At 49.8% G+C, this 23,284-nt stretch overlaps 1 protein-coding gene across 1 annotated transcript in view; it reads right to left on the bottom strand.

Moving 5' to 3' along the window:
• Positions 1-21,700, bottom strand: part of GRAMD1B (GRAM domain containing 1B) — a 339,519-nt gene extending 317,819 nt beyond the window's left edge. Inside the window, exon 1 of the mRNA XM_060251475.1 lies at positions 21,416-21,700. Within this exon, the coding sequence (XP_060107458.1) occupies positions 21,416-21,441 (26 nt within the window). The 5' untranslated portion in view covers positions 21,442-21,700. The remainder of the gene's footprint in view (positions 1-21,415) is intronic.
• Between the last annotated feature and the right edge of the window lie 1,584 nt (positions 21,701-23,284).

The following is a 23,284-nucleotide window of genomic DNA, read 5'->3' as shown; positions in this document are numbered from 1 at the left end:
AGTAACATTCCATTGTATAAAAACAAGGTTACATTCAACATTAAAATTCTAATAGATTTAAAATTAATTACAGTTATAAAAGTGCTAATGCTATTGCTATTTGTTCTTTATTATGATGGCGGTATCATTAGTACTTAATTTTCTACATCATCGAAAGCCAGTCGGAAGAGGAAAGTTTTGCAGGCCCTGCGGAATTGTTCAAGATCCCGCAGGGCCCGCATTTCCTCTGGAAGTTGGTTCCATAAGCTCGGGGCCACAGAGGAGAAGGCCCGATTGCGGGTGCATTGCAACTTCACCTCTCTTGGTCCGGGGATAGTCAGCAAGTTTTTTCCAGCTGACCTCAGTGCTCTCTGGGGTTCATATAGGGAGAGACGGTCCCTGAGGTAGACAGGTCCTCGACCATATAGGGCTTTAAAGGTAATGACCAGCACTTTGTAACGAACCCGGTATATAACTGGCAGCCAGTGCAGCTCGCGCAGCCCAGGCTGTATGTGCTCCCATTTAGGGAGCCCCAACAGTAGCCTGGCCGCTGCGTTCTGCACCAGCTGCAGCTTCCGGGTTCGGTACAGAGGCAGCCCCATGTAGAGGGCATTACAGTAATCCAGTCTCGAGGTGACCGTTGCGTGAAGTACCGTTGCCAGATCTTGGCGCTCTAGGAAGGGAGCCAACTGCCTTGCCCGCCTCAGGTGGAAGAAGGCTGACTTGGCAGTGGCTGCAATCTGGGCCTCCATTGATAATGAAGGCTCCAGTAAAACTCCCAGACTCCTAACCCGGTGCGCCGCTTTCAGCGGCGCCCCGTCGAAGACCGGAAGAGGTGTTTCCCCTTCCCGGGCGCCCCGACCCAGACAAAGGACTTCTGTCTTCGCTGGGTTCAATTTCAGCCCGCTCCTCCTCAACCACATTGCCATATCCTGCAGGGCCCGGTCTAGATTCTCAGGGACGCAGTCAGGCCGGCCGTCCATTAGCAGATAGAGTTGGGTGTCATCTGCATATTGATGGCACCCAAGTCCGTATTTCCTGGCAATCTGGGCAAGAGGGCGCATGTAGATATTGAATAATATTGGTGAGAGAACTGCCCCCTGAGGCACTCCACAGTCCAGTGTGCGCCTCCGGGACCGCTCGCCACCAATTGCCACCCTTTGTCCCCGATCCTCGAGGAAGGAGGAGAGCCATTGTAAGGCAGACCCCCTCACCCCTATATCGGCGAGGCGGCGGGTCAGTAGCCGATGGTCGACCGTGTCGAACGCGGCCGACAGGTCTAACAACATCAGCACCGCCACACCGCCCCGATCCAGATGCCGTTGGAGATCGTCTACCAGGGCGACCAGTACTGTCTCCGTCCCATAGCCCGGGCGAAAGCCGGACTGGCAAGGGTCTAGGATGGAAGCATCATCCAGAAAGCTCTGCAACTGCGACGCCACTGCCCTCTCAATTATTTTACCTAAAAACGGTAAATTAGAGACCGGTCGGTAGTTTGCCAATTCGGCCGGATCTGCTGTAGTTTTTTTCAGGAGGGGTCGGACCAAAGCCTCTTTCAGGGATGATGGAAAACGCCCCTCTGAGAGGGATCTATTTATGATGTCCCGTAAAGGACATTCAAGCTCCCTCAGGCAAGATTTAATTAGCCAGGAGGGGCATGGGTCCAGATCGCAAGTTGTAGGGCGCGCAGAGGAGAGGATTCCGTCAACTTCCTCCAGGCTGAGCGGGTCGAAATGATCCAGAGTTAAATCAGAAGACAGGCAAGGGGCCTCGGGCTCATGTACTGTATCTAAGGTGATGGGCAGGTCCTGGCGGAGCGACGTGATTTTGTCTGCAAAAAATTTCGCAAAAGCCTCACAGCCTATTTCTAATTCTCTTACGTTTGGTCTGCCTTGGGGCAGAGTAGTTAAGTGTCCAATTATTTTGAATAATTGTGCCGGGCGCGAATTTGCAGACGCAATCTTGGCCGCAAAGTACTTCTTCTTTGCGGCCTTGACTGCCATCTCATACGACCTCATAAGCGTTCTGTAGGATGTTCTCGCCGCTTCGCCACGAGTGCGCCGCCACTGCCTCTCTAGTCGTCGGAGTCCTTGTTTCAACCGGCGTAGCTCCAGGGTATACCAAGGAGCCAGCCTTGAACGAGGGCGCAGAGGACGTCGGGGTGCGATCTCGTTGATTGCCCCAGATAGCCGGTCTTGCCAGGCATCAACCAGGGCGTCAAGGGAATCACAAGGGGGCCAAGGATCCCGAAGAGCCGTTTGGAACCGTTCCGGGTCCATCAGGCTCCGCGGGCGAGCCAAAATAGGCTCTCCGCCCTTACAGGGTTGTGGTAGCGTCTCCATACGAGCCTTGAGGGCTAAGTGATCCGACCATGGTATCGCCTCCGTTGCGATTTCGTTCACTTTAATCCCGGCCGCAAAGATCAGATCTAATGTGTGCCCCGCCTGATGCGTGGGAGTCGTAACAAATTGGGAGAGTCCTAGTGTCGCCATGGAAGACACTAGGTCCATCGCCTGAGTGGAAGCCGCGTCATCGGCGTGGACATTGAAGTCGCCCAGGACCAGAAGCCCCGGGCACTCCAACGCCCAGCCGGACACCGCCTCCATCAGGGATGGTAAGGCGCTGGCCGGTGCGTTAGGCGGACGGTACACCAGCCAGATCGCCAACCTCTCCCCGACATCCAACGCAAGGCCGACACATTCAACACCATCGATCTTTGGGGCCGGGAGGGCCCTGAAGGAGTAAGCCTCCCGTATGAATATCGCCACCCCGCCCCCCCGCCCGCTAATCCGCGACTGGTGGAAGACCGAGTAACCTGGGGGGGTCATCTGGGAGAGTGCCATTGTCTCTCCCTCTTGAACCCAGGTCTCGGTCACGCAAGCCAGGTCTGCATCCTGCCGAAGCAGGAAGTCCTTAATGGTCTCGATCTTATTGTTTATAGACCTGGCGTTGCATAACACCAGTGTCGGACGCGGGCAATTTCTCTTGGTCCCCCTACTTGTCACCGTTGGGATGGGAAGTAGACTAGAAGGGGGCCGAGCACTGTTTTGTCTCTGTCTCCTTCTCTCATATATCCGTCCATTCCCACCGTCGTATCTTCCCCTCCCCAGGAGCACTGGAATCCCCTGACCAGTCATCCCGAGCCTATTCTTTGATGGTTATGTTAGATTCAGCTGGCTAATTTACAAGCACAGGTAGCTGGCTCAAGGTTGACTCAGCCTTCCATCCTTCTGAGGTCGGTAAAATGAATACCCAGCTTGCTGGGGGGGGGGGGGGGTGGAGCGTAAATGACTGGGAAAGGCAATGGCAAACCACCCCATAAAAAAAAGTCTGCCAAGAAAACGTCCTGATGTGACGTCACCCCATGGTGCTTGCACAGGGGGGCTACCTTTGCCTTTTTAAACTTGTAGCTGTCACGTCGGTAACATTGCATGAAAATAGGATTTGCAAGGAGATCCCCGCATGGGTGGCTCAGAGTAACATTCAAACTGCATTGTACACAGGAGCTCCATGACTGAATCCTCACTATTTTGTGTATTTTTTAAAACAGCTAGGGATTTTTGAAAAAAAAATGAATCAGGGCTACATTTAGGGTTGCTGCCCTGCAGGCGGCACCTGGAGATCATCTCCCGCTTTCACAATTGATCTCCAGACAACCAAGGTCAGTTCCCTGGAGAAAATGGTTGCTTTGGAGGGTGGGGCTCAGCAGGGGTGGAATTCTAGCAGGAGCTCCTTTGCCTATTAGGCCACACCCCCTGATGCAGCCAATCCTCCAAGAGCTTACAAGGCCCTTTTTTGTAAGCTCTTGGGAGGATTGGCTACATCAGGGGTGTGTGGCCTAATAGGCAAAGGAGCTCCTGCTAGAATTCCACCCCTGGTGGGCTCTATGGTATTATCTGTTTAGGTCCTTCCCCTTCCCCAAACCACACCCTCATCAGGCTCCACCTCCCCAAAAATCTCCAGGTATTTCCCAACCTAGAGCTGGCAACCCCAGTTAATGTGGGTATATAATGAGGTGAACAAGAAGGAATACGGCGGCTTTGTTTTTCACCATTATCTGGGCACCATAGCGGTTCTTTCTATTTCATTCCCGGCTCTGTTCTTTTGCCCTATGATTTGCTAAACAAATTGCTAATTTCCACCCCCCCCCTTTGTGGTCACTGGAACAAGTGCAAGCAGCTTGTACACTTTTTTCGACGTTCCCTTCCGTTCAGCATCCTCAGGTTAGCGTCGCCTGCCGCCTGACATCAGCATTTTGCAACAGCTGCGGCTCTGAAAATCTACAGGCCCCCCCTCTCCAGCGTTCTGAATGCTCGTTCATCCGGCAAAAAAAGATATCACCCTACTTGCTCTGTTCCTTTCTTCCAAACCAATCGACTCCCTCTCCCTCCCGCGATGTTTGCTGGGGAGGAAGAAAATCAGATCAATGAAGGAGGTTAAAAAACAACCAAAAAACCCTCAGAGAGAAGAGAGGAGGCTAACTGGGAAAGGCCAACCCTGAAGAAAGTCCTTCTCAGCCAACAGCGGCCTGTTATCGGCTGGCCTTTGAACATTTATTCTGTGAATCCCGGCAACGCACTAAAGCTGTAAAGAGAGATGCATTTTTAATTCGGAAGCAAACTGTCCGAAAAGGGTTTGAAGAGCTGCTCCCCCCTTCAATTCCCGCTCGCTCACAGTGACACTGAGTAAACAGAAGCTTAATGAAACCGTTTTGGGGATAAGCTGCTCCATGCCGTTCAGTCGAAACCTGTGCCTTATATTTGCAGAGGTGCCGACTTCTTTTTATAACATTTTCACCCAGCAGGAAAAAAGAACACAGTCAGAAATGACACTGGCCTATGAGGGAAAAGGAGCTGGAGACGGAAAGAGCGTAGACCATGCCTGACTGAATTGGAAACGGAAAATCGTGGGCTGGGGGCTAGGAAAAGCCCTACAAGCCTAGTGGCACCACAAACTGCCAGCTCCTGTATCCATCTGCTTCTCTGCTGAGATCAGCCTCTAAGGTTTTGTTCTCTGTACCTTTCTAATGGAAGGTGCATCTGTCTAAAACTGGGCCTTCTCCATGGTGGCCTCCTTATAATGAAACACCATCGCACTTGGCTCCTGGTTTTTAAATCTGTAATCCTTATTTTTTTTTCCCTTGGCAATTTTATTCATTGTAGTGCTATTGAGTCTCATCCATTTTACCTTAGCGCTGGCTGCCAGTTCAGAGGGTTTATTACATTGCGTTATCTACTATTTTTTTTTATTTGCAACCAGTGTTCTCCCTAAGCTGAGTTAGTGTGAGTTAGCTCACAGATTTTTAGCCTCTAGCTCACACATTTTTGTCTTAGCTCAGGAAGGATGACCCCAGAGCACACTAATTGATGCAGTAGTTCACCATTTTAATGCCAGTAGCTCACAAAGCAGAATTTTTGCTCACAAGACTCTGCAGCTTAGAGGGAACATTGTTTGCAACCTAGATTTGGAGAGGTTTTTTTGCTGTTTTAATACACTGTTTACTGTTGCTTTTACTGTGTTCTATTTTTTCGGATACTTAATTTTTGTTGCGTTTGTGTTTTATTTTTATAAATCGTCCTGAGAATCTTTTATGAAATGCACATCCTATACATATGATTGAAAAATAAATAGATAACAGAAAGCATATATAAGACAGAGCTAGATAGATAAAGAGAGAGACAGAGACAGACAGGGCTGACCTGCCACTAGACAATAAGAGATAGATAAGAGAAAGCATATATAAGACATGATAGATAGACAGACACACAGACAGATAAACAGACAGGGCCGACCTGCCACTAGACGATTGCCTAGGGCGCCAGCATTCTGGGGATGCCAAATTGGGTGCCCCCGTGTGACTTGGTGACATTGTCAGTGGGGGGAGGACCAGAAATTAGCCTTGCCTAGGGCACCAGACCATCTGGGGCTGGCCTATAGGTAGGTAGGTAGGTAGACAGACAGACTAGGGTTGCCAAGTCCAATTCAAGAAATATCTGGGGACTTTGGGGGTGGAGCCAGGAGACTTTGGGGGTGGAGCCAGGAGACATTATGGGTGGAGCAAAGATCAAGGCTGTGACAAGCATAATTGAACTCCAAAGGGAGTTCTGGCCATCACATTTAAAGGGACGGCACACCTTTTGAATGCCTTCCTTCCATAGGAAATAATGAAGGATAGGGGCACCATCTTTTGGAGCTCATAGAATTGGACCCCCTGGTCCAATGTTTTTGAAACTTGGGGGGTATTTTGAGGAGAGGCACTAGATGCTATACTGAAAATTTGGTGCCTCTACCCCAAAGAACAGCCCACCCCCCAGAGCCCCAGATACCCATGGATCAATTCGCCATGATTTTCTATGGGAATAAATCTCCATAGGGAATAATAGAGTTCCCAACAGACATTTCCCTCCCCTCCCTCCGCTTTCTGACGACCCTGAAGCGGGGGGAGGGCCTCCAAACCGGGGGATCCCCTGCCCCCACCTGGGGATTGGCACAGACAGACAGACAGACTGACTGACTTCTACCACAGGGGCCCAAAGTCTCTAAGAACCTTGGTGAGGTATGAGCTGCAGCCAACCTCCTAACAACATGGGCTAAGAGCACCAGACGGGTAAGTTGGGAGGCCTGGTCCCAGGGAGGAGGAAAAGAGGCATATGATGGTTCAGAGCAGACTAGAGACACACGAAGAGAGCTGTGTTTTTCGAAAGCTTATACTACAATAAAATCTGTTAGTCTTAAAGGTGCTACTAGACTCTTTACTATTAGACGCTAGTAGAGGCTGCCCTAGAGTGCCAGCTTGATTTTGGGAAATTCCTGGAGACTGAGGGGCGCAGCCTGAGGAGGGCAGGGTCTGGGGCAGAGAGACCTCAGTGGAGTCCAACGCCACAGAGTCCACCCTTCAGAGCAGCCATTTTCTCCAGGGGAGCTGATCTCTGTCATTTGGAATCATGTGTAATACTGGGAGTCTTGTCCTTAATTGCTGGAGCCCCGGGGCAACTTCTACTGAAAACAGAGTCCCTATTATGAGTGGAATGGAGTGGCAAGTGGAGATCTCCCACTATTACACGGTTAATCTCCAGATGACCAAGATCAGTTCCCCTGGAGAAAAGGGCTGCTTTGCAGGGTGGACTCTAGGGCATTAGACCCTGCTGAGGCCCCTACCCTCCCCAAACCCCAACCTCTGCATGCTCCACTCTCCAAATTCCCAGGTATTTCCCAACCGAGCGCTGGCAACCCAGGGCTAGCCCAATCTGAAGAAGAAGACATTGAATTTATATTCTGCCCTCCACTCAGAGTGGCTCAAAATCTCCTTTATCTTCCTCCCCCACCAAAAACACCTTTGAGGTAGGTGGGGCTGAGAGAGCTCTCCCAGAAGCTGCCCTTTTCAAGGACAACTCCTACGAGACCAAGGCCATTCCAGCAGCTGCAACTGCAAGTGGGGGAGTGGGGAATCAAACCCGGTTCTCCCAGATAAGAGTCCGCACTTAACCACTACACCAAACTGGTGTCAGATCTTGGAAGCTAAGCAGGGACAGCTCTGGTTTGTACTTGGATGGGAGACCACCATGGGAGTCCAGCATCTCTACACAAGAGGCAAACACTTGCCTTGAAAACCCCAAGGAGCCACCATAAGTCCTCTGGGACAACAGCACTTGTCAACCCCTCCAGCAATAATTGGTGGAGCAAAAGTGTGGAACGATGAGATTCTATGGAGGGAAGTTCTATCGAGCTCTCTTAGAACCGCGGCTGATGTGTTTCAGAGCCCCGCTTCATTCTGCTCTCTGCATTCATTCTGTCCTTCATTTTACACTCGAGCCCTGCTTGGAAATGAGGCCTGCCAGATCGAGTGGATTGTTCCTTTGGCAGCGCTGGGCTTGCTGAAAGCGGAAAGAGAGCAGGAAAGGTTCTCTCAGCTCGTGGGCCTCTGGCCTTTCCCGTACGCTGCACGTCACGATCTTGAGTGTCGCATGGAAAGGAGAGATGACAGCCAGGGCTGTTGAATTAGCTTCTCCTTTTCGTGCACGCAACGGGAGGGTCACAGCGACCCCAGATGGGCCTTTCTCAACATAGCGGCATTCCTGAAACCCCTTCTCGTTGGTTAGGGCTGTAGGCAGCTTTGCTTACTGACAACCCACCCACCCCCCTCCCTGGCCACTGGGAGAAGATAGAGGGCAGGGTTGCCTGATCCCAGTTTGGGAAGTCCTGGAGATTTGGGATAGAGTCTGAGGAGAACAGGGACCTCAGTGGGGTACAACGTCATAGAGTCCGCCCTGCAAAACATTCATTTTCACCAGGGGAACTGATCTCTGTAGTCTGGAGACAAGCTGCGATCCTGGGGGGTCCCCAGGTCCTACCTGGAGGCTGGCATCCCTATTAGCAGGAGGAGCGACTACATTTCCAGAAGGGGTGCCAAAGAAACGAGTGCAAAATATGCTGTTAGCCGCCTTGAGTCTGTATGGAATGGGCGGGATATAAATATAACGTAAATAAATAAAATCACTGATTTCCTTGAAATCAAAAGGAACATCTAAGACCCTGACAACAAGGCATTTTAAGAAGGATATAGACAAGCTGGAACGGGTCCAGAGGAGGGCGACGAAGATGGTGAGGGGTCTGGAGACCAAGTTCTATGAGGAAAGGTTGAAAGAGCTGGGGATGTTTAGCCTGGAGAAGAGGCGGCTGAGAGGTGATATGATCACCATCTTCAAGTACTTGAAGGGCTGTCATATAGAGTAGGGTGTGGAATTGTTTTCTGTGGCCCCAGAAGGTAGGACCAGAACCAGTGGGTTGAAATTAAATCAAAAGAGTTTCCGGCTCAACATTAGGAAGAACTTCCTGACCATTAGAGCAATTCCTCAGTGGAACAGGCTTCCTCGGGAGGTGGTGGGCTCTCCTTCCTTGGAGATTTTTAAACAGAGGCTAGATGGCCATCTGACAGCAATGAAAATCCTGTGAATTTAGGGGGAAGTGTTTGTGAGTTTCCTGCATTGTGCAGGGGGTTGGACTAGATGGTCCTAGAGGTGCCTTCCAACTCTATGATTCTAAGGCCATACATGCATGTGTATGAGTTCCACGTGCATACACATTGTGTAAGAAAATTACATGAGAGCCAGTTTGGTGTAGTGGTCAAGCCCGTGGACTCTTATTTGAGAGAACTGGGTTTGATTCCCCACTCCTCCACTTGCAGCTGCTGGAATGGCCTTGGGTCAGCCATAGCTCTCGCAGGAGTTGTCCTTGAAAGGGCAGCTTCTGGGAGAGCTCTCTCAGCCCCACCCACCTCACAGGTGTCTGTTGTGGGGGGAAATGATATAGGAGATGGTAAGCCACGCTGAGTCTCTGATTCAGAGAGAAGGGCAGGGTATAAATCTGCAGTCGTCTTCTTCTTTATATTCAAGACAGCCTACCTATATATCGTAACCACCTTCTTTCAAAAGCACCTTCCTTAAATAACCCTTCACCCTTTTTAAGCTCCCTACCATGCACACAGCCATAGTAATTTGTGGGATTCTTCCCAAAAATCTCTTAAGTACTATAAAGGTAACAGTGATCATTTAAAAAAAAAAAACCCACCCCAAGACAAGGGAATTAGCGAGTGAATTAAGTGATAAGGTTTGGACTGGAATCTATCACTTGGGGAGGGACTCTGGCCACTGCTGATTTTTTTTGACCCAGAACAGTAAACAACTTGCAGTGATCCAGAATCCCACAGCAACAGAAGCTGTGCACTGTACACTTGAACGCAGATGAGGCTACCTTATATTCAGGGCTTTTTTGTAGCCAGGACTCTTTTGCATATTAGGCCACACACTCCTGATGTAGTCAATCCTCCAAGAGCTTTACAGGGCTCTTAGTACAAGGCCTACTGCAAGCTCCAGGAGGACTGGAGCATATTGCTGGATCTCTCTGTCTGGGGCAGTGATGCTCTAAATTATTGGTGCTTGGGGGGGGGGGCACAGTGAGAGGGCTTCTAGTGGTGAACTTCCTGATGGCACCTGTTTTGTTTTTTTGGCCACTGTGTGACACAGAGTGTTGGACTGGATGGGCCATTGGCCTGATCCAACATGCTTCTCTTATGTTCTTATGCTTTGCCAGGCTCTCTCAATCGCACAGCAGAGCTACTGAGCCAAGCCTCTCTTCCTTCTATTGGTTGAGGCTCCCCCCCCCCTCCTGGCCCCCTGGGAACAAAAGGAAAGAACCAGAGCTTCCTTTGCCCAGTTCCCTGGATCCCATGGGAGAGATACAAACAAAGCACCTCTAAGACCAATGAGTGCTAATGTTTTAAGTTGTTTTTTTTTAACAATCTTTGTGTTTGTCTGTATCCTTTATAAAGTTTATATCTCCGCTACCTAATCTTAAAGAGGCACACACATGGTCCAACTTGACATGGCCCGGCCAAACAAGGTCTCATTTATATCAGATTTGGCCCTCATAACAGGATGAGTTTGACACCCCTGCCCTAAGATGTTATTATTCATCTCCAGTATGGTGATAAAAGTCACAACGAAAGCATATACTGTGGCTCCAGCTTGCTCAGCAGCAAGGTGGAAACTGCAAGAACGCTGGCCTTGTGACGCATCTCTATGGGGTTGCATTTCCATAGCGATGCATGCACACAGCGAGAGCAAGGATTCATAGCGTGAGCAAGTGCTCATCGGCGCAGAGCCGCCACAAAGCAAAACCGTCCTAGTGACACATGGTGTGTGGAAGCAGGCAGCGACACACCCCGCCCTCATTTTTGTGTGGTTGAGGTGCTTCAACACTGTGTCATTTGCATCACAGCCTCCAAGTCAAATCCCCGGCGACGGGAGAATCGAGGACATGACATTTATCGTGAACCAACCGCTGAGTAAACTTGCAGATAAGAGTAATTTGCAAACCAATTCACAAAAGAGGAGCCCATAAATTTTCTCTCCTCTCAGCTGGAATACACACACAACCCACCCTTTTTTGGAAAATGTGCCACAAAGAAAGACTCAGAAAGCTCTGCTCTACTGTATACTTGAGGTGTATGTATGCAGCTCCATGAATGCTCCATCCGCTGGTTTTGCTTTGCCCCTTTGAACCTGGAGAAACAGGCCACATAGGGAGGGACACGAACTGCATTTTTTGTGGCTTGGTTCAGTTATTGGCTAGTGGATGAACGACAAACCAGACCACGGACCTATATGAATTGGGAGATGGATTTGCGAACAGAACTGGTTTGTATGGGTTCATGACCCCCGCTTCCTCCTCCCCACTGCTTTTTGCTCCCCACAGAAAGCCATGGAGAGCAGAAAGCAGTGGTTTAAATAGCTCAGAGCTGAATTCAAGAAAGCCCCTTTAAACAGCTGAGCCGTGGGAGCAGACTCAGATGCTTAGAGCCTGAAACTAGGCTTGCCAGGTCGATTGGAAAAAACCCAGAGACTTTGGAGGTGGATCCAGGAGAGGGTGGGCTTTGGGGAGGGGAGGGGCCTCAGCAGGGTACAATACCATAAAGTCCACCCTCCAAGGCAGCCATCTTCTCCAGGGGAGTTGATTTCTGCCAGCTGGAGATCAGTTGTAAAAGCGAGAGATCTCCAGGCCCCACCCGGAGGCTGGCAGCCCTACCTGAAACAGAAAGCCATGGAGAGCAGAAAGCAGGGGTTTAAATGGCTCAGAGCTGAAGTCACAAAGTCCCTTTAATTCGGGGAACAGGCTTCCTCAGGAGCTGGTGGGCTGTCCTTCCTTAGAGGTTTTTAAACAGAGGCTAGATGGCCATCTGACAGCAATGAGGATTCTGTGAATTTGCAGGGGGGTGGGGAGGTATTTGTGAGTTTCCTGCATTGTGCGGGGGTGGGAGCTGAGCTATGGGGAGCAGTCTGTTCCTGCTGCTGACCTGTTTTGGTGGCTTTCGTGGAATGGAGAAAGCAGGTTTCAAACCCCTGCTTTTTCTGTGGAATTGTTTTCTGTGGCCCCAGAAGGTAGGACCAGAACCAACAGGTTGAAATTAAATCACAAGAGTTTCCGTCTCAACATTAGGAAGAACTTCCTGACCTTAAGAGCAATTCCTCAGTGGAACAGGCTCCCTCAGGAGCTGGTGGGCTGTCCTTCCTTGGAGTTTTTTAAACAGAGGCTAGATGGCCATCTGAAAGCAATGAGGATTCTGTGAATTCGGGGGGAGGAGGTATTTGTGAGTTTCCTGCATTGTGCGGGGTGGGTGGGTGGGTTTGGACTGGATGACCCTGGAGGTCCCTTCCAACTCTATGATTCTCCCCACAAACTTCCAGGGCTTTTTTTTTTTAACCGGAACGCACCGGAACTCCGTTTTGGCTGGCCTCGGTAGTGTTCCGCCTGCCTCCCCTAGCGTTCTGGCTTTGCCCTGGCTCCACTCGCCTGCCATCTTCTGAGGGCCCAGCCCTGCTCCAGCAGTGGCCTCCCCGCACCCGGGTTGCCTGTCAGGGTCGGGGATCTCAGCCGTGCTGCAGCAGCGGCCTCCGGGCGCCCGGATCGCCTGCTGCGGGCGAGGGCCAAGCTGCCTCATGCAGAGCCCTCCCGGGGCCATGTAACAGCATGTGAGCAGAAATTCTACTTTGTGGGCTCCTGGCATTGAAGTTGTGAGCTGCTGCCTCCATTAGTTTGCTCTGGGGCTCTTTTTCCTGAGCTGAGACAAAAATGTGTGAGCCGGAGGCTAAAAAAACGGTGAGCTAGCTCCCACTTACTCAGCTTAGAGGGAACACTGGCGGGGACTCGGCCTCTGGTTGGCTTTGCTTGGATGGCCGCCGCTCCCCTGTGCTTATTTGTGTATCTTTGTAAGCTCCCTCCCCTCTTTTTGCCTTGTAGTGAGGTTAGAGTCATAGTGCAATATAAAACAAAAGCGCCCTCCTCCTTGTCGTGCCCACCCCCACCCCGCTCAGTCCTCTCCTTCCCGCTGTGGTGGCTATGGTCAGCCGGCCCTGCCCACGGTAACGCTCGCTTCTGGCTTCACCCTGCCTCCCCTTCCCTCCCTCCGTTTTCTGGTCGAGTGGCCTCCTTTGCTTTTTTGTTTGTTTGTTTGCAGTGAAAACCATTTAGTGTTCTTCAGGGCTCCCTTTGTAGCAGGAGCTCCTTTGCATATTAATCCACACACCCGATGTAGCCAATCCTCCAAGAGCTTACAGTAGGCCCTGGAAGAAGAGCCTTGTAAGCTCCAAGAGGATTGGCTACATCAGGGGTGTGTGGCCTAATATGCAAAGGAGCTCCTGCTGCAAAGTGAGCCCTGGTGCTCTTGTGCTAACTCCAACCCAAGCTGCTACTGAATCCCAATACTCTCTCTTCTAGTCTGCTGGGACAGAAGGGGAGGCGGCCAATGGGCAGCAGAGCCTGGGCCTGGCTCCACCCCCCGTCCTGGGTTTAGGGCAAGGCAGCATGCTTGGCTGCTAGGCTGCAGAGGAGGAAAGGGGGTGATTCCTTGTCTTTGCATCGCAGTTTGGGATCAAGGAGATCTGCACCTGGGCCGCCGGTAAGGAAACAGGCAGGCGAGGGGGACACCTTCCTCCCCTCTCCCTTGTTGCGCACAGTGCTTGTGCGTCAGTCTCCAGACAGCAGCTCCCCCCCACTTTTCCTGATACCTACTCAGAGTAAACATTACAGGGACAAGCAAAATGTGGACAGAGAGCTTTTCCCTTCCTCCCTCACCCCGCAAATCTTTTCTGTTCTACAGAGAAAAGCCTGCCGCCGGTTGTGTGACTCTGGCTCTTCCAGCTCTAATAAGATTTTATGTTATACATATTTACCTTGCTTTAATAGGAAGATCAACCGCTTACCACTTTTGTTCTTCCATGTGTAAAATGAAGTTATGATGTCCATTTTTAATTTTTTCCCCCCATGTCAGTACATACATCAAAGATTAGTATCTGGGTTTGATTGAATCTGCAGGTAATGAATTTTTAAAGGTAAAGGTAGTCCCCTGTGCAAGCACCAGTAGTTTCCGACTCTGGAGTGACGTTGTTTTCACAATATTTTCGCGGCAGACTTTTTACGAGGGGATTTGCCATTGCCTTCCCCAGTCCTCTACACTTTCCCCCCCAGCAAGCTGGGTACTCATTTTACCGACCTCAGAAGGATGGAAGGCTGAGTCAACCTGGAGTCGGCTACCCGAGACAGCTTCCGCTGGAATCGAACTCAGGTCATGAGCAAAGCTTAGGACTGCAGTACTGCAGCTTCACCACTCTGCACCACGGGGCTCTGAATTTTTTAATGAATTTTTAAATGTATTCTAATGACATAATGAAGACTGCTAACTTATGATTTTGGTGCTGCCGGGTAAAAAGGCGACCACTTCTCTCTCATGAAAACCAGTTTCCGTTTTGCAAAGACAAAATAATAAATTATAATAAATGAATAAAATAAGGGAGAAATAGTCCTGGCGGGTTGCCACCCTACAGGTAAGACCTGGAGTTCTCCCAGAATTGCAACTGGTCCCTCTGGCTACAGAGATCCATTCCCCTGGAAGAAAAGGCAGCTCCAGAGGGTGGGTGGTATGTCAGGACATCCCTTCTGATAGTCTGTTCTCTTCAGGTCCACCCCTAGATTTCTAGGAATTTCTCAACCTTGAGTTGGCAACCCCTGCCCTGAAGCAAGCCAAGCTGCGTGGCCCCTGTGGCATTCCCAGGCAGCACTTTGGGGCCATTCCACTCCATGGTGTCAGCAACAGGCAGCCATGCAAGAGGAAACAGTTGGCATCTAAGGCAGCAGCTAGGGTTGCCAAGCTCCAGGTGAGAGATCTTCCATTATGACAGCTGATCTCCAGACCACAGAGATCAGTTTCTTCCTTTTTCCCCTTTCTTTCTTTCTTTCTTTCTTTCTTTCTTTCTTTCTTTCTTTCTTTCTTTCTTTCTTTCTTTCTTTCTTTCTTTCTTTCTTTCTTTCTTTCTTTCTTTCTTTCTCTCTCTCTCTCTTTCTCTCTTTCTCTCTTTCTCTCTCTCTTTCTTTCTTTTTTCTTTCTTTCTCTCTCTTTCTTTCTTTCTCTCTCTCTCTCTTTCTCTCTTTCTTTCTTTCTCTCTTTCTTTCTCTCTCGAGTAGTGTGTTGGAATTTGATTTTTTTTTCTGGGATGGCTATATATTTATGGCTCTATATGTATGGCTATATATTTCTGGACTTTTTCCAATGCTATAATATCTTTTTTGAGGTGTGGTGGTTACCACACCTCAAAAAACATATTATAGCACTTTTGGTGATGTCACAGGTGGGACCTAGCATGCAAATGATGATGATGTCAGAGGTGTGGCCTAGTATGCAAATGATGGTGATGTCAGGGGTGTGGCCTCACATACTAATGAGTTCCTGCTGGGGCTTTCTCTACAAAAAAGCCCTGCAAACTTCAATTAACTGCCTTAAAATTTCGTGTAGGTTTGTGGTTGGCTGCAGTTTGCAAATCATGAACTGGGCAGAATTGATCTTGAACAAAGGTCCATGAGCCAATTCATGCCTGACCTTACAGCGGACCAGTGTAGGAGAGGTAAAAAACCAAAACGACCTGACTCCACAGCATAGACAGGCCGGTAGGCCCAATGATTCCGCTCCAGATATGTCACAGACCTCCGTAGCCTGTGACACCAGCTGGCCTCCCAGGCCTCACCCTGACCACGAGCCTAAATGCAAGAAGGAGAGCGCCATGTAGCGTGTCATGATAAAGACCAAGACACAAAGTGCAATTAAAAGGAGCTGCACAAAACAGCTTCAAGTTGGCTAAGGCTGCAAGGAAAATCTTTTAGACAAAAACTGGAATGAAAAAGCATACCCTGACCTGGATGCCCATGCTATATGGCTAAAGACTTGTCCATCTACAGGACCGCCTTTTCCCATATGTCCCCCAGAGAGCACTGCGTTTGGGAGCTTGAAATCTGCTATCCATCCCCAGTAGGGTTGCCAAGTCCAATTCAAGAAATATCTGGGGACTTTGGGGGTGTGAGGGTGCAGCCAGGAACAAGGGTGTGACAAGCATCATTGAACTCCAAAGGGAGTTCTGGCCATCACATTTAAAGGGACTGCACACCTTTTTAAATGCCTTCCTTCCATAGGAAATAATGAAGGCTAGGGGCACCTTCTTTTGGGGCTCATAGAATTGGACCCCTTGGTCCAATCTTTTTGAAACTTGGGGGGTTTTTTGTGGAGAGGCACTAGATGCTATACTGAAAATTTGGTGCCTCTATCTCAAAAAATAGCCCCCCCCCAGAGTCCCTGATCCCCGCAGATCAATTCCCCATCATTCCCTATGGGAATCGTTCATGGAGGTGCATGATAGCTTTGGGGGCGGGGCTTCCCCCGCCAGCCAGCTGGCTGGGGGAGGGGGGAAGCCTGTAAAACCGGGGGATCCCCCGCTGGGACCTGGGAATTGGGAAGCCTAATCCCCAGACCAAGGGAGGCCAAACTGGGCTCTATATGGGCCAGGGCCTTCTCAGTGGCAGCACCAATGCCGTGGAATGCTCTCCCAGAGGCCATAAGAGTCCTGCACGATCTCTCTCAATTCCACAGGGCTTGTAAAACTGAACTTTTCTGACAGGCCTATAATAACTAAGTGGGAGAAGGCTGCCACTCTGTGCTGCTGAGCGATACCATCAAGTCGGACCACTAACAGATAAACAGGACAATTGTGACATCAATATAATCTGATCCGCCTATGTTAAAATTCCTGTATAGCACCAGATATTCAGTTTAAATTGTTATTTGTTCCAAGTTTTATCATTTCCAAAACTGCAACTGAGTCTGCTTGCGGAGTGAACGGGTTATAAATCTGAGGTAAATAAAATAAATAAAAAGACATTCCAATCTCATCGGATCTCAGAAGCTAAGCAGGGTCAGCCCTGGTTAGTACTTGGATGGGAGGCCACCAAGGGTTGCTATGCAGAGGCAAGCGATGGCCGACCACCTCTGAACATCTCTTGCCTTGAAAACCCCATGGGGTGGCAATATGTCAGCTGTGACTTGCAAAACAAAAAAGGCACGCCAAAGCAGTGAGGAGCATAGAGCAGGGCAAGATGAGATTCTGAATACAAACATTTGGGACATAGGTTACTTAGTGCAAGACACGCTATCTCTAATCAAGGCCTTTTTTTGCAGCAGGAACTCCTTTGCATATTAGGCCACACTCCCCTGATGTAGCCAATCCTCCAAGAGCTTACAGGACTCTTCATACAGGGCCTACTGTAAACTTCAGGAGGGTGTGGTTAACTTCAGGAGGGTGTGAAGAAGAAGAAGATGAAGAAGATATTGGATTTATATCCCGCCCTCCACTTCGAAGAGTCTCAGAGCGGCTCACAATCACCAAAGGGTGATTAACATGTGGAATTCACTGCCACAGGAGGTGGTGGCGGCCACAAGTATAGCCACCTTCAAGAGGGGTTTAGATAAAAATATGGAGCACAGGTCCATCAGTGGCTATTAGCCACAGTGTATGTGTGTATATAACATTTTTTGCCACTGTGTGACACAGAGGGTTGGACTTGATGGGCCGTTGGCCTGATCCAACATGGCTTCTCTTATGTTCTTAATCTCTTTTACCTTCCTCCCCCACAACAGACACCCTGTGAGGTGGGTGGGGCTGGAGAGGGCTCTCACAGCAGCTGCCCTCTCAAGGACAAGCTGTGCCAGAGCTATGGCTGACCCAAGGCCATGCTAGCAGGTGCAAGTGGAGGAGTTGGGAATCAAACCCGGTTCTCCCAGATAAGAGTCCACACACTTAACCACTACACCAGACTGGCTCTCCATGTGGTTACATCAGGAGGGTGTGGCCTAATATGCAAAGGAGTTCCTGCTACCAAAATAGCCCTGTTTCCAATTATGATTTCTGAAATTAATTTTGCAAGAAAGACTGTGGAATACACATGTCTATGCCGAGCCATGTGACAGGCCAGTTTTATGGTCTTTAGTACCAACGTACCTAACACCCAGTCTAACTTCCACTGACTTCTTAGAGCAAACAGACCTATTTAAAGCTGGAACATCTGGAAGCAGTCGCTCTGTCCCTAGCCCCAAACCACAAGCTTACAGCTTGGAGCCCAGTGGCCTAATGCATTGGCCGCCACACCTCTGTCTGCAGAAAAAGCAGGCAAGAGATGTGAGGGTTTTTTTTAAAAAAAATAGTACATATCCATTCCCAACTAAAGTTCTGACCACCATGATGCACATTCGCTCCCTCGGTCTTCATTTGCCACTCTGTGTTTAAGTTCTTTTCTTGCTACCCTCATTATTTGTTCCGTGTCATTACAGGGACCGTGAAGATCGATCTCTTTGAGTCACACACAGGGGAGGGAAAGTATCCATGCATATCAAAGCGTGTGGCCACTTCTTCTCATGCACATCTTTGGTTGGGGCGAAGAAATATAAGGCTGCCAACTGGTCAGCAGGGCTTTTTTAAAGAAAAAGCCCAGCAGGAACTCATTTGCATACGAGGCCACACACCCTGGTGCCAAGCTAGCCGGGACTGCGTTCCTGTGCATTCCTGCGCAAAAAAACCCCCAAACAAACCTGCTAGTCAGGGGTGGAAAAAATCCTGTCCCTTTAATAGGTTCCATGAGCAAAAAACGGGCAGTTCAAGCTTTTCCTGGCATGATCATTGCTTGAAAATCATGCTGACATTAAAGGGAGAGCGCAAAATTTGGCAGCTCTAGCTGAGTAGCACAGGTGCGTTTACACTTCAGGATCGCCTCCTGTGAGATCCCACCTGTGGCAGCTCTGTGCAAACAAGTGCAAAAGAAGAAGCAGCGGACACATGCGCTCGGAAGCGCCACAGTTGTTGTGCGGCATCCACTCCGAGTCAGCACCTTTTCACCTGAGCTGTCGTTAATTCCTTCTCTTCTAACTAGCCTTCTTCCCTCCCACACACAGGCACACACTGAACTCTTACCAGCTGGGGACAGACTAATTGGACCAACTGATGCTTATATGGGAAAATATCTTCACACTAGTAGAAGGAATCAGCCGTCAGGAAAGGGAGGCAGGCTTTTCATCAGTGGGGGGGGGTGGGGAGGAATCATCTGTGTTTTCAAGAAATTCAAGAGGAATATTCTGTACTGTCCGGGGGGGTAGAAAAAGCCCAGCAGGAACTAATTTGCATATTAGGCCACACCCCCTGACATTGCCATTGTTTTGCACAGGGCTTTTCACAGAAAAAGCCCAGCAGGGACTCATTTGTGCATTAGGCCACACCCCCTGACACCAAGCCAGCTGGAACTGCATTCCTGGCAATTCCTGCTAAAAAAAAAGCCCTGGTACTGTCAATTTTACAGGGGTGCCCATACAGCTTGCTGCCAGTCTATGAATTTTTGTTTTTTTGTTTACTGAGCTATAAGTGCAACAGAAACGTGACAGGACCGAAATGCGTTCCTGAATACCTCAATAAGTATTCATTGAACGTTTGCAAGTTCCTACTGTACAGAAGCCTTCTACTGTACTCAAGATGAGCACGTAGTTCACAGTCAAATATTTAGCTGGTGAATTTCACTCCCGCCCCAAAGCTGCTGGAAAAGAAATAGATGCAGGTTTTAGCCAAAGGTTTGCTCAGTAGAATTTTGTGAACACTTGTCTATTGTGTGGCTTACACTAAAAAAAAAAGTAGCTGGGTAAGATTAGTCGACACCCAAAGAGAAGACACTACAGAAGCAAAGATCTGTGCGTAGTGCCCACTGTTATCGCTCTTCACCACCGCAAATTCGATCTTTTGGCTTTCGGATTTGATGTTTTCATCTGCCTCCCCACCCTAACATGCAGCCTTTTTGCCAAAATGCGAAAAGCTGCAAGATGGAACACACAAGGCCCTGCTTCGTTTGCCAAGATTGCCTGCTTGGTGCAGCAAGGCCCTGGATCCTCAAAAACAAAAGCTCTTGATGGATTGGAGAGGGGACCCTTCCCTGACATCCGACCACAGATCTGCCTATCATAGCCAAGAACAAGCCCCGGCTGCATATCAGCAGCTCTTAATTTTGTTGTGGGGTTGAGCTCCTTCCCATTTCCAGCCACTGAAGACAAATCAAAACTAATCATCTCACAATATGATCTTCAAAAACACTTTCCTGGGAGTAAACCCCACTGAAGAGACTTCAGTAATCGTCGGAGTAGACCTGCCTAGGATTGCTATCTCAGACAATCAAAGAACTGACGTTCTCAGAGCCTATAGACCAGGAGTGGCCAAACTGTGGCTCTTTCACACATATTGTGTGGCTCTCGAAGCCACCACCACTCCATCAGCCACCTTGGAGAAGGCATTTGTCTCTTTAAATCGCCAAGCCAAGCCAGCCAGCAGCTTGTAGAATGTATATAAAGTTAAAGTTGTTTTCTTTCCGCCTCTTCCTCCCCCATCTATTTGTGGCTCTCCGACATCTGATGTTCATGTCTTGTGGCTCTCAAACATCTGATGTTTCTTCTATGTGGCTCTTAGGTTAGGCAAGTTTGGCCACCCCTGCTATAGACAGTCGGCTTCCAATTGTTGACTCTCTCTTTGCAGGCACACATGGAACAGACATTCACTCCTTCTGCACTAAAGAACTGGGCATCCAATCCAATAGCATTCTTATTCTAAACTAGGTGTTATCACTTTTAAGGCGAACACTTGAGCGTACAAGGCTGCAACATAATCTCCATGAGTACCTCTCTGTTCTTGGAGAACACCAGAGGAGATTGGAAAGCCAGGTTTTTCAAGTCAGGGTATTAGTGGGAGCAGTTCTTCACATCACTTCCTTAAGGGCTGACTTTTGATTCCAGACAGTTCTCTATAAAGCCACCAACCTACTAGATGAGGGATGGCCAAACTGTGACTTGGGAGTCACATGTGGCTCTTTCACACATATCATGTGGCTCTTGAAACCCCCACTGTCCCACTGGCTAGCTTGGAGAAGGCATTTGTCTCTTTAAATCACTTCTCCAAAACAAGCCAGCCAGTGACTTGGAGAATGCATTTAAAGCTAAAGTTGCTTTCTTTCTACCTTTCTCTCCCTCCCTCCTCCACATCTATCTTCCTTCCTTCCGGCTCTCAAACACCTGACGTTCATGTCTTGCGGCTCTCAAACATCTGACATTTATTCGATGGAGCTCTTACACTGAGCAAGTTTGGCCACCCCTGTACTAGATCACAGACTTGTGTATAAAAGCCAGTCCTCTTACACACATTCTTTGCAAGAAGTCCATGTTAACAGTTTTACTATTACTCCAGGAGACAGAGACAGGTCAGGGTAGGCGTTCTTTGACCCTCCCACGAATCCTTCTCAGAGGAAACCATCGGATAGTTTCTTACCAAACTATTTCTTGAGTTTAAACAAAAAATATGACAGTCGATAAGACAGTGGCTCCACAGCAAGGATGGGGCGGCAAAGAAAGGCAATTTTTCAGGTTCTCAAGTGGGAAAACTACATCATCTCCATGGCTTTAACTCTGGAAGGAATGCGCTCCCCCCACCCCACCCTATCCCCAAAGCTTCCTAGAATGTTTCTAGTACCGCCTTCAACTTACCTGGTGCGGTTTTGAAAGGCGCTCATTCATCCAGGCGATCTAGGGAAGTCCTTCTTTTAAAAAAAAAACAACCTAAAAGGGAAACTCCTCGGCTTCCCCTCTGGAGTCAAATCCCAGCCATGCAAGCGAAGAAAGAATCCCCCCCTCCCCCATCCAGCTGAAAAAGGCGCCTGGTAGAAGGCAGAGAGTCTCGGTAGGCAGCCAGATGCTGGAGCCTCAAAAAGAAAAGCTCAGACCATCACCTGGCGGCGGACAGCGGTGGGAACGGTCCAGGAACATCCAGGGACAGCCTCTCATCTCACCGCCAAGAACACTCTCTGCCGGCACAAGAGCTCTTCATTCGCTTAACCCTCTGCTGACCGAAGGGCACCAGGCGGTGGCAGCAGCATCTTTTTCCCTCCCTGGGTGTGTGTCTCCCTCTTGATTTTCTCATCCATCTCTCCTGATATCTCCTGATATTTTCCAGGGGGCTGCCACTTTTGGCCATGAGATCTAAGGGTGGGGGGGGGGGAGGGAATTGTGAAAACCAAAAACCATAAGAGAGATTTAAAGAGGATCTGACAGAGAACACAGGCAGCCCGGCTGCACCAAGTCACAGCTGATAAGGTCTGACGGGGGAAAGCTATTATTAGAAAGGTGCAGGCTAACAAAAACCGAATCCTCATCTTCTGTATCTCATGGGCTGGAGTGGGGGAGAGAGGAGGAGGAGGCGGAATTCAATTATGGAGGGAGTCGGGTCAGCCTCGTGCATTTGGAGCAGGTTCTTCTGGGAAGAGCCACTGGGGTTCCAACGGTGCCAGGAACACAGGTGTTTACCGGTCTCAGCATCTGCGCAGGGAAAGTCCTCGCTGCCTCCCACAGATACATGCAAAACAGTGCTTGCTGCATCTCACTGCATTTATACGAAGGCAGTGGTCCCCAACCTTTTTGGCCCCAGGGACCGGCCCCAGGGTCGGTCTGCTGACCATAGCCCCAGGGCCGGCAGGGTGAGGCACCCAATTCGGCCTCCCCCCCCCCCGCAACGTTTCCTCCTCCCTCTTTCACCCCCTGTGAAGCCTTGCAGCCTCCTCCCCCCATTTTCACCATTTTAAGGCCGGGGAAGGGGCCGTGAAGTGCCTCCCAGGCTGACCCCCCCCCCAGCCGCCAATCAGCTGATGGGCGGGAAACCTGCCACAGAAGCAGCGAGCGATGCCGCCCTTGCCACCTTCCCTTCCCCGGCCTTAAAATGGTGAAAACGGGGGAAGAGGAGGCACCATGAGGGGGGGGCAGGCTGCAGGGGGGGGGTGAGGCTGCGCGGCCCATTTCAAAGAGGCCACGGCCCAGTACCAGTCCCCGGCCCAGGGGTTGGGGACCCTTGGTCTAAGGCACGGTGGAAACTGGGCCACCCTGGCGAAGACAGGGGCAAAAGCAATACCATCAGAACAGCCTTGGGGGTGGAGCTGGAATAGTTCAGTAACGAAGCAAGTCGGGAGATGACAACTACCTGGAGGAGAGACCACCTGACAATGCCAAGTGCATCACGCTGATTTCCTTGGAGGATGAGCTTGGCGTCGTTTTCAAAAAGGAATTAACAGAAGGGGTTGCATTGCTTGCTGCGCAGTCAAGGGGACTTGAGAGCCATCTGGGCCAGGGGTGTCAAACATGTGGCCTGGGGGCCGATTCAGGCCCTCAGAGGGCTCCTATCATCAGGAGCAACTGGCTGTCGTCTGCTTCCTTCTGCATCACAGCTTGCTATGCCAGCCTTGCTCAATAGCACAGGAGCTACAGAGCAAAGTCTCTCTACGTCTCGGTTTTCTCCATTGGCCAAGGCTCCTCACTTGGGGAGGCAGAGAGGGAGGAAGAGCTTGCTTTGCCAGGCTCTCTCAATCA

This window comes from Heteronotia binoei, chromosome 12 (genome assembly GCF_032191835.1).
Source record: "Heteronotia binoei isolate CCM8104 ecotype False Entrance Well chromosome 12, APGP_CSIRO_Hbin_v1, whole genome shotgun sequence".
Taxonomy (NCBI): Eukaryota; Metazoa; Chordata; class Lepidosauria; order Squamata; family Gekkonidae; genus Heteronotia; species Heteronotia binoei.
This window is presented reverse-complemented; position numbering and strand designations above follow the sequence as displayed.